Raw genomic sequence first — 14,934 nt, forward strand, 5'->3', positions numbered from 1 at the left:
TTCTCCGTTTTAGTTTAGTTCATTTATTATGCACCCCATACCCATCTTGTGGGCGGTTGTGGAAAGGGTTACAGAGGCACATAATGGGCTCAGGGACTGAACCCCACAATTCATTTAGCTAAGCAAGTTACAATCTTGATGAGCTAGTTACAAAATTCAATATAAGTCGTCACATCAACAATGGGTTCGAGATCGACCTCTAGTACAGGTTCTAAATTAGGCAACTTATTTACAGATCTGTTTTGTGTATCTCTTCACTTAGTTACAAACGTCAGCCATAGCCCTCAAATACTAACCTTCAAGTGTGAAAAACGAAATATAATCATAACTTTAGAGGTATTTAGTTGGGGCGAGGTTGTCCGCGACGCAATCACTGAGGATCCATGCAAGCAGGCGGGTAACCTTGCCCTTGTTTGTCAATAAGTTGCTGGGGGAATCAGGACCCTTATATGTGGAGACACACGTATTTGTCGACTATAGAAAGCAAAATCGTCGTCTTCGTATCGCTTTTATAACGAAAGGTAGACGGGAGAACAACAGTAATGCCTACATTGATAGTTTTGTCACCAGCAAGTACTCACTGGCTGGGACGGAGTACTATGCACAACAACACCTACTTTACCACCTAATTTGATACGAAGAGGTGTTTTCAACTTCATCAGAGACACGGGAGACATCTCCCGTCACGCAGGGTGCAGTCACACCTCCACAGATCTCCAGTATCAGCTCTTGATACTGGTAATGGCTCAAAAGGGCCACCACTTACGGGCTATTCATGCCCGTGCCACCTTTCGGGTGGCTTAATCTTCATCAATCAATCAATCTTCATCAGAGAGAACCTCTCTATTGGGTGTACTGTACCTGTCAATGACGAATCTTCCTGTCTGCACGCTCACACGCCATTGCAGAATACGTTAGGGGGGTAGAAATAGCCTAAGCTACTCTATCAATTTGAGATTTTTTTGTATTATTTTCTATCACAGACGTGGCCACACATTTACAATGCTAACCAGCATATATACATTTTCTTCTGTCCTCCATGGACAGGGTGAGATATTTGTCAAACATACAGTTCAGAGATTTATTGATCACAGAAGGTGATCGTAGTGCTTTTAAAATGTTAGGCTCGGCTATATATGTAAATACATAGATACCTGTCTAAACATACTTAAACTTGCAGAACACAACCGTCAATGGGCCTCACTGAAGCAGCTTACACAACCGTCAATGGGCCTCACTGAAGCAGCTTACACAACCGTCAATGGGCCTCACTGAAGCAGCTTACACAACCGTCAATGGGCCTCACTGAAGCAGCTTACACAACCGTCAATGGGCCTCACTGAAGCAGCTTGCATAACCGTCAACACGACTTAATTTACCTGAGGGCCACCATCGCTCTCTAGTGATCTAGACGGGGACAGCAAGCCGACGGCTTGTCGAATGTTCCCCCCCTCCCCCATTTTTCCTGATTTTTGTTTTCAGTTGGCTTATGAACTGCTGTAATGTCTTGATGTTTACGGCTTCGGCGGGTAGGCGGTTCCATGGGTTTATAACCCTATGGGTGAAAAAAAAACAAGTTTTCTATCCTACATTGTAGCTTGTTGAGCGTGAAGGCGTTGCTCCGTGACTGTTACATTTTAAAGAAGTAGCCTGGATCAATATCCTCCATATTGTTCAGCATTTTAGTTTTGATGAGATCAGACCTGTCATGTCTGGCTTGTAATGTTCTTAATCCTGTGGCCCTCGGCAGCCTAGAGCAGCAACGGGCAACCAGGCCTAATGCAGCAGCCTGCAACAGTCAACCGGGCATAATGCAGCATCATGCAACAGTCAACCGGGCATAATGCAGCATCATGCAACAGTCAACCGGGCATAATGCAGCAGCCTGCAACAGTCAACCGGGCATAATGCAGCATCATGCAACAGTCAACCGGGCATAATGCAGCATCATGCAACAGTCAACCGGGCATAATGCAGCTTCATGCAACAGTCAACCGGGCATAATGCAGCAGCCTGCAACAGTCAACCGGGCATAATGCAGCATCATGCAACAGTCAACCGGGCATAATGCAGCATCATGCAACAGTCAACCGGGCATAAGTCTGGAACCCTCAACAGTTACAAATGCAGGAACCTGTAACCCTCATCCCCACACACTGTGGGTGTGGGAGGGCCAGTAAGCTTCACCAGCCTTCCCCCCACACGCACACTGTGGGTGTGGGAGCCAACAATGAAGGACGTGTAGGCTACTGCGACACACAACAGCCAGAGTAAGAGTTTGGCAGCTATAGTGTGTGTGTGTGTGTGTGCGTGCATGTGTGTGAGTGTGCGTGTGTGTGGGTCTCACGTGGAGAGGTCGTGGTGTTGTGTGTGTGCGCTCACTCTGCTTTGCTTGCGGGACTCAGGCTCCAGCTCTTGGGTCTGTTGTGTGTGTGTGTGTGTGTGTGTGTGTGTGTGTGTGTGTGTGTGTGTGTGTGTGTGTGTGTGTGTGTGTGTGTGTGTGTATACTTAACTAGTTGTACTCACCTAGATGTGTTTGCGGGGGTTGAGCTCTGACTCTTTGGTCCAGCCTCTCAACTGTCAATCGATTGATGTACAGATTCCTGAGCCTACTGGACTCTATTCATATCTACATTTGAAACTGTGTATGGAGTCAGCCTCCACCACATCACTGCCTAATGCATTTCATCCGTTAACTACTCTGACACTGACAAAGTTCTTTCTAACGCCCCTGTGGCTCATTTGGGTACTCGATTTCCATCCGTGTCCCCTTGTTCGCGTACCACCCGTGTTAGACAGTTTGTCTTTATATACCCTGTTAATTCCCCTGAGGATTTTGTATGTAGTGATCATGTCTTCCCTAACTCTTCCGTCTTCCAGTGTCGTAAGGTTCACTTCCAATAATCTGTGTAAACACTCTATGCAAATAAAGGGACCTAGTCTATGGAACTCACTCCCTAATGAATTGAAAAGCTGTCCAACTTTTGGCTTATTCAAAAACAAAAACAAAAAGTACTTAATTTCATCTTCATAGTTTCCTACCTAGTGCTTTATCCAAAATTCTATATTTGCCTCATTTTTATTCCTATATTTGCCTTCCTATATTTGACTATATATATTCTATATTTGCCTCATTGAAAAACAAAACCAAAAAGTGCCTAATTTCATCTTCGTAGTTTCCTACCTAGTGCTTTAACTCGCACTGTATCTAATGCTACCCAATTTCCCAATATATGTACCTAAGCCACATAACTTTACCATTGTAATCTTTGATATAATCTGATATCATGGTTGCTATATTGAGTGCATATTCTACTGCATTATTCCTTGAAATGATCCTCAAATTGTGCTACAATGAACCAATTGATAATCCTGAATTTTTACCGTAATGTATCTAGTAATCTGTTTATTGTGTCAAAATTTCTTACAATATGCCTGTAAACATATTTTGTAAATTTTACTGGAAATTATCTACTTAAAATTCTCGGTTAGATTAATAACGTGTACGAAACGCTGTGCGTGCTAATGGCTTTACAAGAATGTAAAATCATCATTACTTTGTACTCTCTTAATCCCCAATGTAACTTCTTGTATATAAATAAATAAGTAATCTTTCCTCGTAGTTCATTCCTCTCAGCTCGGGGACTAGCCTGGTGGCATACCTGGTTGATGGGGTTCTGGGAGTTCTTCTACTCCCCAAGCCCGGCCCGAGGCCAGACTTGACTTGTGAGAGTTTGGTCCACCAGGCTGTTGCTTGGAGCGGCCTGCAGGCCCACATGCCCACCTCTGAACCTTTTCTAACTTCGTTTTGAGTTTGACTAGATGTGGACTCCAGGCTGGCGCCGCATACTCCAGTATTGGTCTGACTTACTGGTCACACACGTGCCTGTGTGTGTGTAATTACCTAATTGTAGTTACAGGATGAGAGCTACGCTCGTGGTGTCCCGTCTTCCCAGCACTCTTTGTCATATAATGCTTTGAAATTACTGACACGCAGTGTGTGTGTGTGTGTGTGTGTGTGTGTGTGTGTGTGTGTGTACTCACCTATATGATGTACTATATGGTGTACTCACCTATATGTGTGTGTGTGTGTGTGTGTGTGTGTGTGTGTGTGTGTGTGTGTGTGTGTGTGCGCGTGTGTGTGTGTGTGTACTCACCTAGTTGTACTCACCTAGTTGTGTTTGCGGGGGTTGAGCTCTGGCTCTTTGGTCCCGCCTCTCAACCGTCAATCAACAGGTGTACAGATTCCTGAGCCTATCGGGCTCTATCATATCTACACTTGAAACTGTGTATGGAGTCAGCCTCCACCACATCACTTCCTAATGCATTCCATTTGTCAACCATTCTGACACTAAAAAAGTTCTTTCTAATATCTCTGTGGCTCATTTGGGCACTCAGTTTCCACCTGTGTCCCCTTGTGCGTGTTCCCCTTGTGTGTGTGTGTGTGTGTGTGTGTGTGTGTGTGTGTGTGTGTGTGTGTGTGTGTGTGTGTGTGTGTGTGTGTGTGTGTATTGTGTGGTTGAGGTGACTGACCCTTAGGTATTTGTGTGTTGTGTTCCGGTAGCCTAGTAAATAGTAACTTCACCCAGACTATTTTAACTCCTATCAACAATTAACATGAGGAACTGCCGGATAATAATTTTATTTACAGCAGTTTAAATTAATTTTAATAGTTTAAAATTATGTTTAGATAGTTTAATTTTATGTGGTGAGGCTACGTCAGGTTGTAAATCAAATTTTATGTATTATTTTGTATAAACAAGATGGAACTTGATGAAGCCATGACGTCATACCCTTTGTAATCCCTCATCAAGTCATGTGACTTGGTTCAGCCTAAGGGAAGACGCTCAATCTCAGGTGCTCAATCTCAGGTGCTCAATCTCAGGTGCTCAGTCCGAGTTTTACTCTATTAGAGCTACATTGGTGCTTCAACAGAGCTTCAATAGAGCTTCATTAGCCAGACTGAAGCATAGTTTGAGGAGGCTGATGTATAAGACCCAATATCGCAGTATATATTGGCAGTAAACAAATGTATGTAAGATTGGGAGAGGAAGTCGAAGGTATGACCTGGTGAGCAACATGGAGGTTGAGGGGCTGATGTGCAACCCGTCCTCTTAAAAATAACGTCACTTTTGGCTCGTATGCGCACTATGGCCAAATTTGGACGTAATTTAAAATGAAATCGACTCACAAAAGTGACGTACTGTTCCGTTTTCTGTTTGAGTCGTCCGGCGCTCCGCGGACAGTTTAGAAGAGGAACTTTCAATTAACGTTTTTCATAACGTTCGAGGGTGATTATGGTGTTGGACTTTCTGTCTCAGGACAGCCATCTTGCACTCTGCAACAAGTTGTCTCTACAGTCCCTGCAACAATGTGGAGTATTGGCGACATTGCTGTTGCTCTTCCTGCCAGACTTCCTGCTACTGTCAGTACACTGTCACGTGACTGTACCCATCGCCAGGCAGTAGAAGAAGACTTAAGACTGGTGGTAATTGATTGATTGATGAAGATTAAGCCGCTCAAGAGGTGGCACGGGCATGAATAGCCCGAAATGGGGGCTTTTATTGCTGTACTTATAATAATGTACATTGAAGCCAGAAACGCTATGCGTATTAGTGGCTTTGGGTATTGTATGTACTAGCTCTATCTATAAATCCAACAATATGTTTGTAACTAATCATCTATGTATGTACTTTTACCTGAATACAAATTTGAATTTGAAGCTGTTCGATTCGTCATAGGCTATCCGGCACCCGTGTTACGCTTACTCCCCTCAAAAGACATAAACATGAAAGTAAACAAAATGAAGCCATGAGAATAATTCTTAGAGTTCCTTAAACAATGAACACATAAAATCTACGACACGAACTGTCTATCTAGCATTAAGAACAGGTTCAAGGAACTGAATGCCGTGACACTAGCAAGAAAACACCGATTCAATTTTATTTTAAATTTTGCCCCGAGACAAGACCTTGTTACAAATCAGGGGCCATCATCAAACATCACCGTGACAAGGCAGTCGAGGAAAGGAGGATAGAAGAGAAAGTGATTCAGTACGCTGGTACAATGCAGTCGCAGCAGACAAACATTATGGAGAAAAACCAGGTGATCGAAAGAGGAAATCTGTAATTGCAAGAATTCGTCTTGGATTCAAGAATTTATGGAGATACGCGATGGAAACAACTGAGGAGTGAAGTTGCGGAATTTGCAGCATGAGTGATGGATATCGTCTGGACTAATACCCGAATCTGCATATCTGAGACATTATAAATATGTGTAGTATAATAAACCCCACATTGTTTGAGGTGGGAAAGCACTATTTGTCATATATTGTCCTAAAAGGTTCCCCACTTTACACCCGCAAGATAACGTTAACTTGAGGATTTTTTAAGTGAAATTTAAATTAGTTTATTGAGGTATAGAGCCACACAAAGGGATGAAGTAGCTCAAGCTATTCTCACCCCGTTCAGTACGTGTATAAGCATATTTGCGAACATTCTGAGTGACAAACATATACATTTCTTACTTGAGTGATGTATTATGTTAATCCCTTGTTTTACAGTCTGTTGACTTGAGATAGTTAAGTCAAGCTCAGCTGCATCTGAGTACAAGTGACAGGATGAACAACCCAGCGGGTTTTCTTCCTATTGGTGGAGTGACATATACGCTGCTTTGCCGGTAAATAAACACGCTCCCAGGGACAAAATTATTAAATGAACACCTCTCCACCCCCTACCCATGCGGAAGGGGTAGGGTAGACCTAGTAGGACCAGCAAACCCTCTTCCGAATCTTGAGACGACAGCCTAACCCTCTTCCCACGTCCCCATCCCTTGAGAAGTGGTGATGGACCTGCATGCCAACCTCTGAACCTTGGGGCAACAACCTATACCCACCCCTCACCCCGGCGCCGCACCCCCCTTCCCTGGAGAAGTGAGGATGAACCAACATCCTCTGAACCTTGGGAGAGACAACCTCTCTCTCCCCCTCTGGAGTAGTGTGGGTGGACCACCGTGCCAACCTCTGAACCTTGGGACATATGCCATCTTGGCCAAGTCCACACGTTTTGTGCGATAACTTTAGCTCGGGCGGAGCGGGAGGCTTGCGGATACTGATTGCTTTCTCGTTTGAAGCGTTTTATTGTAGCATACATGTATCTTTTTATCTGTTTGTATTATTTATTTCTTATTAACCAGGCTGTGATACATACGTCAGGTTGCGAGCAGCCGCGTCCAACAGCCTGGTTGACCTGTCCAGCAACGAGGAGGCCTGGTCAGAGACCAGGCCGCGGGGAGGTTGATCCCCTGAATCAAGGCAAGGTAACCGCAAGGTAAGGTACCAGAGTACCTTACCTCGCGTCGCGTAAGTGCCACCGCCCACGGGATGGGTACGGGATGCATAATAAAGAAAGAAATTGAATTGGTTGATATAGTTTAAGTTAGAGCATGGTCAAATATGCATCTTTGCTTCAAATTAAGTCAGTCACCACACTCTTCCTGCTTACTGCTGAACCTGTCTCTCTCTCTCCAGTAGCCTAATTCCTGTTGACTTGCTTAACAAACCAACAAGTTAACACATGGAATGCAGTGATGTGATTATCTTGGTTACCTTGCGATGATTTCGGGGCTTAGCGTCACCGCGGCCCGGTCCTCGGCCAGGCCTCCTCCTCTGTGAGGAGGCCTCCACATCTGGTGGAGGAAACATCCGTACCATTTCAAATGTAGATTTGATAGGGGCCAATAGGCTCCAGAATCTGTACACCAGTTGATTGACAGTTGAAAGGCGGGACCAAAGAGCCAGAGCTCAACCCCGAAGCAAGCACAACTAGGTGAGTACTAGCACGTATAGCGTTTTGGGCAGGTCTCTAATCTTAGAAAGAATAAGAGAGATTGTCTGTGAGGCGAAAAATTTGCCAGTGCAGGGTACAGAACATTTGGCCCTGTATGACTAACCATCCTGCAAGATGGGGACTTATTCACTCTTGTGTTGATGATATCCTCATAATGCACTCAGAGTCTGTCAGTGCAGACTGCTTATCACATGCCTCTGTATGACTAACCATCCTGTGTGATGGGGACTTTTTAGCATCACGTAGCTAGTTTTTTTGACACTGTACTCCCCTTCATATAGTCTAGGGTAGGTGCACAAATGAAGATGTACCTAATGTATTAATAAAATAACATTACTGGAAAAGATGAACTGAATTCATTTGGGTCGGTGAAGAAAATAGTGAGTGCTATATAGATAGAGGCATATAGACAGACATACAAATATAGAGATACATAGATAGATAAGCAGATATTGAGATCAATATAGAAAGGTAGCTAGAGATACAGAGACAGAGTTAGTAGAACAACCCACCATAAACACGCAAATAAAAGATAGAGACAGATAGGCAGGGATAGATAAAGAGAAAGGGCAACGCCAGGTACCTCCCCTAGTAATATATATATATATATATATATATATATATATATATATATATATATATATATATATATATATATATATATATATATATATATATATATATATATATATATGTGTGTGTGTGTGTGTGTGTGTATATCACGAAAATAAACACGTGATTAAAAATGTAACAATGTCAGACCACGGAGGAAAAATGAAACAGGAATTTCCTTAAGTACTTTCGTATATTAATACATCTTCAGAAGGAGTCACTCCTTCTGAAGATGTTTTAATATACGAAAGTACTTAAGGAAATTCCTGTTTCATTTTTCTTCCGTGGTCTGACATTGTCATATATATATATATATATATATATATATATATATATATATATATATATATATATATATATATATATAATTTCAACAAACCATAATAACCTTCATTATGGCTTGTTGAGCTTGAAGCTGTTGCTCCTTGTTTGTGTTACATCTGACCTATGCGCTAAATAAATTCCCAGTGAACACCTTCCATTTCCCAATGCTCCTTAACCTAGTTTCATAGCTGATATAATTCACAGTCCACAGTTACTCCCTTTCACTCTTAATTGAGGTGGAGCCTAATATATTTGGGTCCTCTTGGGGTCTCGAGTGCCCTTATGACAGCGTGAAAACTGAGACTAATGAGATCATTCTCACTCCTTCAGCCCGAATACTCGTACATTAGCGTTCATTCTTCATGTGCCTCATTCCCCGAATATTTCATCAGGGCCCCATTATTCATGTGGGTTCATTCTTCCCATTTTTCATGTAGTTTCGTTCTTCAAGAAGCCTCATTCTCGCTTCATTGTACTCTTCATGTAGCCTCATTCTCTTCTCATTCTTATTCTCTTCTCATTAATGTCTCCCTCTTTGCTAAATATTGGTATTCATTATTTATAATTGACATTAAGGATGATATTCGTGGTTCTCTAGCGGCTCTGAGATGATTGTTTTTATGTGTATTTAATTAAGGGTTTTATTACCGAGAAAGTAAATATTTATATTCCATTTTGTTTAATTACGTGCTTAAGAATTCCAGTAAGGTCGGACTAAACTATGTCACTGGTTCCTTAGCTAGCTTAAATTTGTCTAGGCTGCAAGGTTAAATTAGTGTAGGCTGTATGTTAGAGTAGGTTTGGCTAAGCATTTAGGTTAAAAGTCAGGTTAGACTAGGCTAGGCTGGGCTAAGTATTAGGTTATGTTAGTCTAAGCAATGTGTTAGGTTATGCTAGGCTAGGCAATGTGTTAGGTTAAATTAAGTCAGGTTAGGGGGGTATGTGTATCTAACCTTTTTTTGAAACACTCTAGAAATCCTTCGTCTGGTACTCGGTAAGCCATTCCACAAATCAACAACCTTATTAATGTAGAACATAAGAACAAAGATAACTACAGTTACCTTTGGCAGTAGCATTGGTCTAAAATGTCGCAAAAACGCATCTTGAAGCAAAGAGTAACCAACAACGGCATTTCCTCGAATATAAATTACGGACTTAGATGGATTTTCAAGAGCCACTGGCAGCATTACACCAGCAATGTAAGTCTCCATGAGAAAACAAACATTCCGGTCATCAATTCACTTTTTTGACCAACACACTCAGACGACCTAGAAGTAATTCTCAAAAGAAGGCACCAAGCCGGGAAGGCTATGTAGCACCATCAGACGACCTAGAAACACGCAAGATGCAAGACTTGCAACATAATGCAAGACTCACCACCACTACCTATGCGCACTTAGAATACTATTCTTCTAAAATCTATACAAAACCAGCACGCATTGTACCTGCCTGGCGTAAGAGGCAGTCTTACATCCTCAGTGCTCATCCAATATACAGTCCACCAAATCACTGCAATTATAAAAGCTTGCGGGTTGTGATGAAGACGGGTTGGAATCACAATTGGTGTCGTTCGAACATTTTTCGAACAACGTTTCGCTGACAACCTCTCTTGTAGTGGCAACTGTAAATGCATCACTCACGCACTACAAAACGAATATATCCTGAGGCATATTATTATTTACAGTATTAATGCTTTATGTATAGTTAGGCGTAGGTTAAGTGTTTCTGTTCTGTTGGCGATTATTTGTGCGTGTAGTTCATAGGTGAAGCATTTACAGAGTTGCGGTTCGAAAAGAGGTCGTCAACGAAACAGTGTTCGAGAAATATTCGAACGCCATTAGTTGCGAGTCGTGTGTAATGCGTTTTTCATTCGTTAACAGGGAGTTTCATGGCTGGATGAGCGGTCATTTAACCTTTGTTGACGAGGACAGGGTGCCCTGAGGACAGGGTGTCCTGAGAACAGGTTGCTGAATTAATGAGCAATTGTTTACAGGGACGTTGTGGAGTTTGAAACACCACTACCTGTATCGTATCATTCAATTGCGAAAGATACCGTCCATGCTCAACCACTTGGGCTGGACGGTAGAGCGACGGTCTCGCTTAATGCAGGTTGACGTTCAATCCCCGACCGTCCAAGTGATTGGGCACCATTCCTTCTCTCCGTCCCATCCCAAATCCTTATCCTGACCCCTTCCAATTGCTGTATAATCCTAAAGAATTGCCGATTTCCCATGATTAATTCCCTTACCTTCGTTTGCGCTCTATGAACGAAACATACAAAATATTTCTTACACAAGGACAAGTCACCTGATGACACACCTATGTAGTGGAATCTCCTCGGTTTCAAGTGAGTTTAGTTTAATTATTGGATTATAAACACTAAAGACGCATATACACCCTGTGGGCAGTGATGGAAGGGTTTCATTTATATAAATGATTCAGGGAATAACCCTACATATATATATATATATATATATATATATATATATATATATATATATATATATATATATATATATATATATATATTTAACGCTATTGATCAAAGCGCGAAAATGCAGGCCCTATGGTGAAATTTAAAGGCACAGGATTACTGAGGCTACCTGGGACTAACGATCATTGACCTTGATAAGTCAGGTGGGTTGCCTATAAGTCCTTCTGGTGAAGGAAACCCACCTTTACGGGCTCACCATAGCCCGTGCTACATGGACATTTTCGCTCTGAGTAGCTAAATCTAAAATAACAACATAAAACCACCTCAAATATGGCCGTTTAGATCAGGCCAAAAAACGTCGGCCAAATTGGTTAATGAAATCATTCATGTATGCAAACGACCTCTCTAGCAGACATATTATAATATGTCTGCTAGTGAGGCAGACATTATAATATGTCTGCTAGTGATGTCTGCTATATAAACGACCTCACTACCAGACAGCCTAAAGTATCACTGCCTCTTAAAATTCCCAGGTGGATAGGCTTCTTATCTTGACTTGGCCGTTCTTTCTACTACCCCGCCCAACATTCCTAATTCCCGCCACTCACCCTGATAACACGACAATTATATATATGGTCAGTCGGCTATGATCCTCTCTGGCGCCCCTACAGCTTCTACGCATGTCCATCGAGGTCCTAGCAAAGTCATTGTTGTGGACGGGCATTAATTTCTGGCTTCGAGGGCTGTAAACACCAAATGTACTCAGCTTCTCGGTGTATATACACTAGGAGTTTAGTCCTGGATTATGTTCAAGCCTAAAGTACCTGGTGGCGAGTCAGACGACTACTGTGGTGGCCATAATAGCCCTCGGCCAGGTTATAGGGTTCACGCCAAACATCGAACCAAAACACCCATACACTGTGGTGGCTTTTTTTTGTCCTTGCATTTCTACAGCAGGAATTTTGTTGTATAATTTGTTGATTTGCTATGTACCCCATACCCATACCAATAATATATATATGCGAACAAGCCTGAATGGTCCCCAGGACTATATGCAACTGAATATATATATGCGGGTGGTAGGAGAAGATAATATTAGTGTTCAGTGAGAAACCACAAAGTCTCCTCTGAATACTTTTTATTTTCTTCTCCGAGGCTATGTACCCTCACAAACTTTTATATATATATATATATATATATATATATATATATATATATATATATATATATATATATATATATATATATATATGTATATATATATATGTATATATATATATATATATATATATATATATATATATATATATATATATATATGTATATATATATATGTATATATATATATATATATATATATATATATATATATATATATATATATATATATATATATATATATATATATATATATATATATATATATATATATATAGATTGTTAGTATTGGAAATCGATTTTAAAAAACACCACCCCACAGCCTTTCGTCAGGTTTTGGTAACCTGGAATGGTGCTTAAGTGGAGCTCCTAACTCCCTTCCCACTCTCACTTTCGTAAACAATGTCTTGAACCACTGAGTGCTAATCCTTGGTGTTTTATGATGGTGCATTCCGCTTTTTGGAGTAAAGAAGCGCCCCGCAACTCATAGGCATATCATGAACAACCCAGCAGGATTTCTTCCTATTGGGGAGTGTTGTACATGCTGCTATGGCGGTGTGTCCACTCACAGGATGAGTGGCGCTGCCCAATACTGTCACTATGGCGGTATGTCCACTCACAGGATGAGTGGCGCTGCCCAATACTGTCACTATGGCGGTATGTCCACTCACAGGATGAGTGGCGCTGCCCAATACTGTCACTATGGCGGTATGTCCACTCACAGGATGAGTGGCGCTGCCCTATACTGTCACTATGGCGGTGTGTCCACTCACAGGATGAGTGACGCTGGCCAATACTGTCACTATGGCGGTGTGTCCACTCACAGGATGAGTGGCGCTGCCCAATATTGTCACTATGGCGGTGTGTCCACTCACAGGATGAGTGGCGCTGCCCAATACTGTCACTATGGCGGTGTGTCCACTCACAGGATGAGTGGCGCTGCCCAATACTGTCACTATGGCGGTATGTCCACTCACAGGATGAGTGGCGCTGCCCAATACTGTCACTATGGCGGTATGTCCACTCACAGGATGAGTGGCGCTGCCCTATACTGTCACTATGGCGGTGTGTCCACTCACAGGATGAGTGACGCTGGCCAATACTGTCACTATGGCGGTGTGTCCACTCACAGGATGAGTGGCGCTGCCCAATATTGTCACTATGGCGGTGTGTCCACTCACAGGATGAGTGGCGCTGCCCAATACTGTCACTATGGCGGTGTGTCCACTCACAGGATGAGTGGCGCTGCCCAATACTGTCACTATGGCGGTGTGTCCACTCACAGGATGAGTGACGCTGCCCAATACTGTCACTATGGCGGTGTGTCCACTCACAGGATGAGTGACGCTGCCCAATACTGTCACTATGGCGGTGTGTCCACTCACAGGGTGAGTGACGCTGCCCAATACTGTCACTATGGCGGTGTGTCCACTCACAGGATGAGTGGTGCTGCCCAATACTGTCACTATGGCGGTGTGTCCACTCACAGGATGAGTGACGCTGCCCAATACTGTCACTATGGCGGTGTGTCCACTCACAGGGTGAGTGACACTGCCCAATACTGTCACTATGGCGGTGTGTCCACTCACAGGATGAGTGGTGCTGCCCAATACTGTCACTATGGCGGTGTGTCCACTCACAGGATGAGTGGTGCTGCCCAATAAACTCGCCAATCAGGGCAAAATTTAAATTTAGATTAGACATCAACAGCAGGAACAAGACGCACCAACAGCAGGAACAAGACGCACCAACAGGAGGAACAAGACGCACCAACAGGAGGAGCAGGAGGAAGAAACAGCACCAACAGGAGGAACAAGACGCACCAACAGGAGGAGCAGGAGGAAGAAACAGCACCAACAGGAGGAACAAGACGCACCAACAGGAGGAGCAGGAGGAAGAAACAGCACCAACAGGAGGAACAAGACGCACCAACAGGAGGAGCACGAGGAAGGAACAGCACCAACAGGAGGAACAAGACGCACCAACAGGAGGAGCACGAGGAAGAAACAGCACCAACAGGAGGAACAAGACGCACCAACAGGAGGAGCAGGAGGAAGAAACAGCACCAACAGGAGGAACAAGACGCACCAACAGGAGGAGCAGGAGGAAGAAACAGCACCAACAGGAGGAACAAGACTCACCAACAGCAGGAACAAGACTCACCAACAGGAGCAGGATGAGGAAGAAACAGCACCAACAGGAGGAACAAGACTCACCAACAGCAGGAACAAGACTCACCAACAGGAGCAGGATGAGGAAGAAACAGCACCAACAGGAGGAACAAGACTCACCAACAGGAGGAACAACACACACCAACAGCAGGAACAAGAGGAAGAAACAGCAGCACCAGCAGGAACAAGAAGCACCAACAGGAGGAACAACACGCACCAACAGCAGGAACAACACGCACCAACAGGAGCAACAGGAGGAAGAAACAGCAGCACCAGCAGGAGCAACAAGAGACAGGAGGGAGGGTAGAGAGGGGGGGTGGTGGAGTGACCATGGCGTGGTGGTGGTGATGATGGTGCAGGCTTGGGCTGTGGTGGTGAGCAGCGAGGC

The 14,934-nt window shown here is 43.3% G+C and overlaps 1 protein-coding gene across 1 annotated transcript; it reads left to right on the forward strand.

The window, feature by feature from the left end:
* Window positions 1–9,868: 9,868 nt before the first annotated feature.
* Window positions 9,869–14,853, forward strand: LOC138358615 (uncharacterized). Its single transcript, XM_069316685.1, has 2 exons — window positions 9,869–9,982; window positions 14,086–14,853. Exons 1-2 carry the CDS (start codon window positions 9,869–9,871, stop codon window positions 14,851–14,853), a joined length of 882 nt encoding a protein of 293 aa, XP_069172786.1.
* Window positions 14,854–14,934: the final 81 nt, after the last annotated feature.

The sequence above is a fragment of the Procambarus clarkii genome, chromosome 84, assembly GCF_040958095.1.
Source record: "Procambarus clarkii isolate CNS0578487 chromosome 84, FALCON_Pclarkii_2.0, whole genome shotgun sequence".
In the NCBI taxonomy this organism is placed as follows: domain Eukaryota; kingdom Metazoa; phylum Arthropoda; class Malacostraca; order Decapoda; family Cambaridae; genus Procambarus; species Procambarus clarkii.

Bases quoted from the DNA above. Each gene is read 5' to 3' on its own strand.
- LOC138358615 (XM_069316685.1), top strand. From the start codon at position 9,869: ATGTCGCAAAAACGCATCTTGAAGCAAAGAGTAACCAACAACGGCATT. The intron at 9,983-14,085 runs GTAAGTCTCCAT...AGACATCAACAG, and splicing joins GGCAGCATTACACCAGCAAT to CAGGAACAAGACGCACCAAC.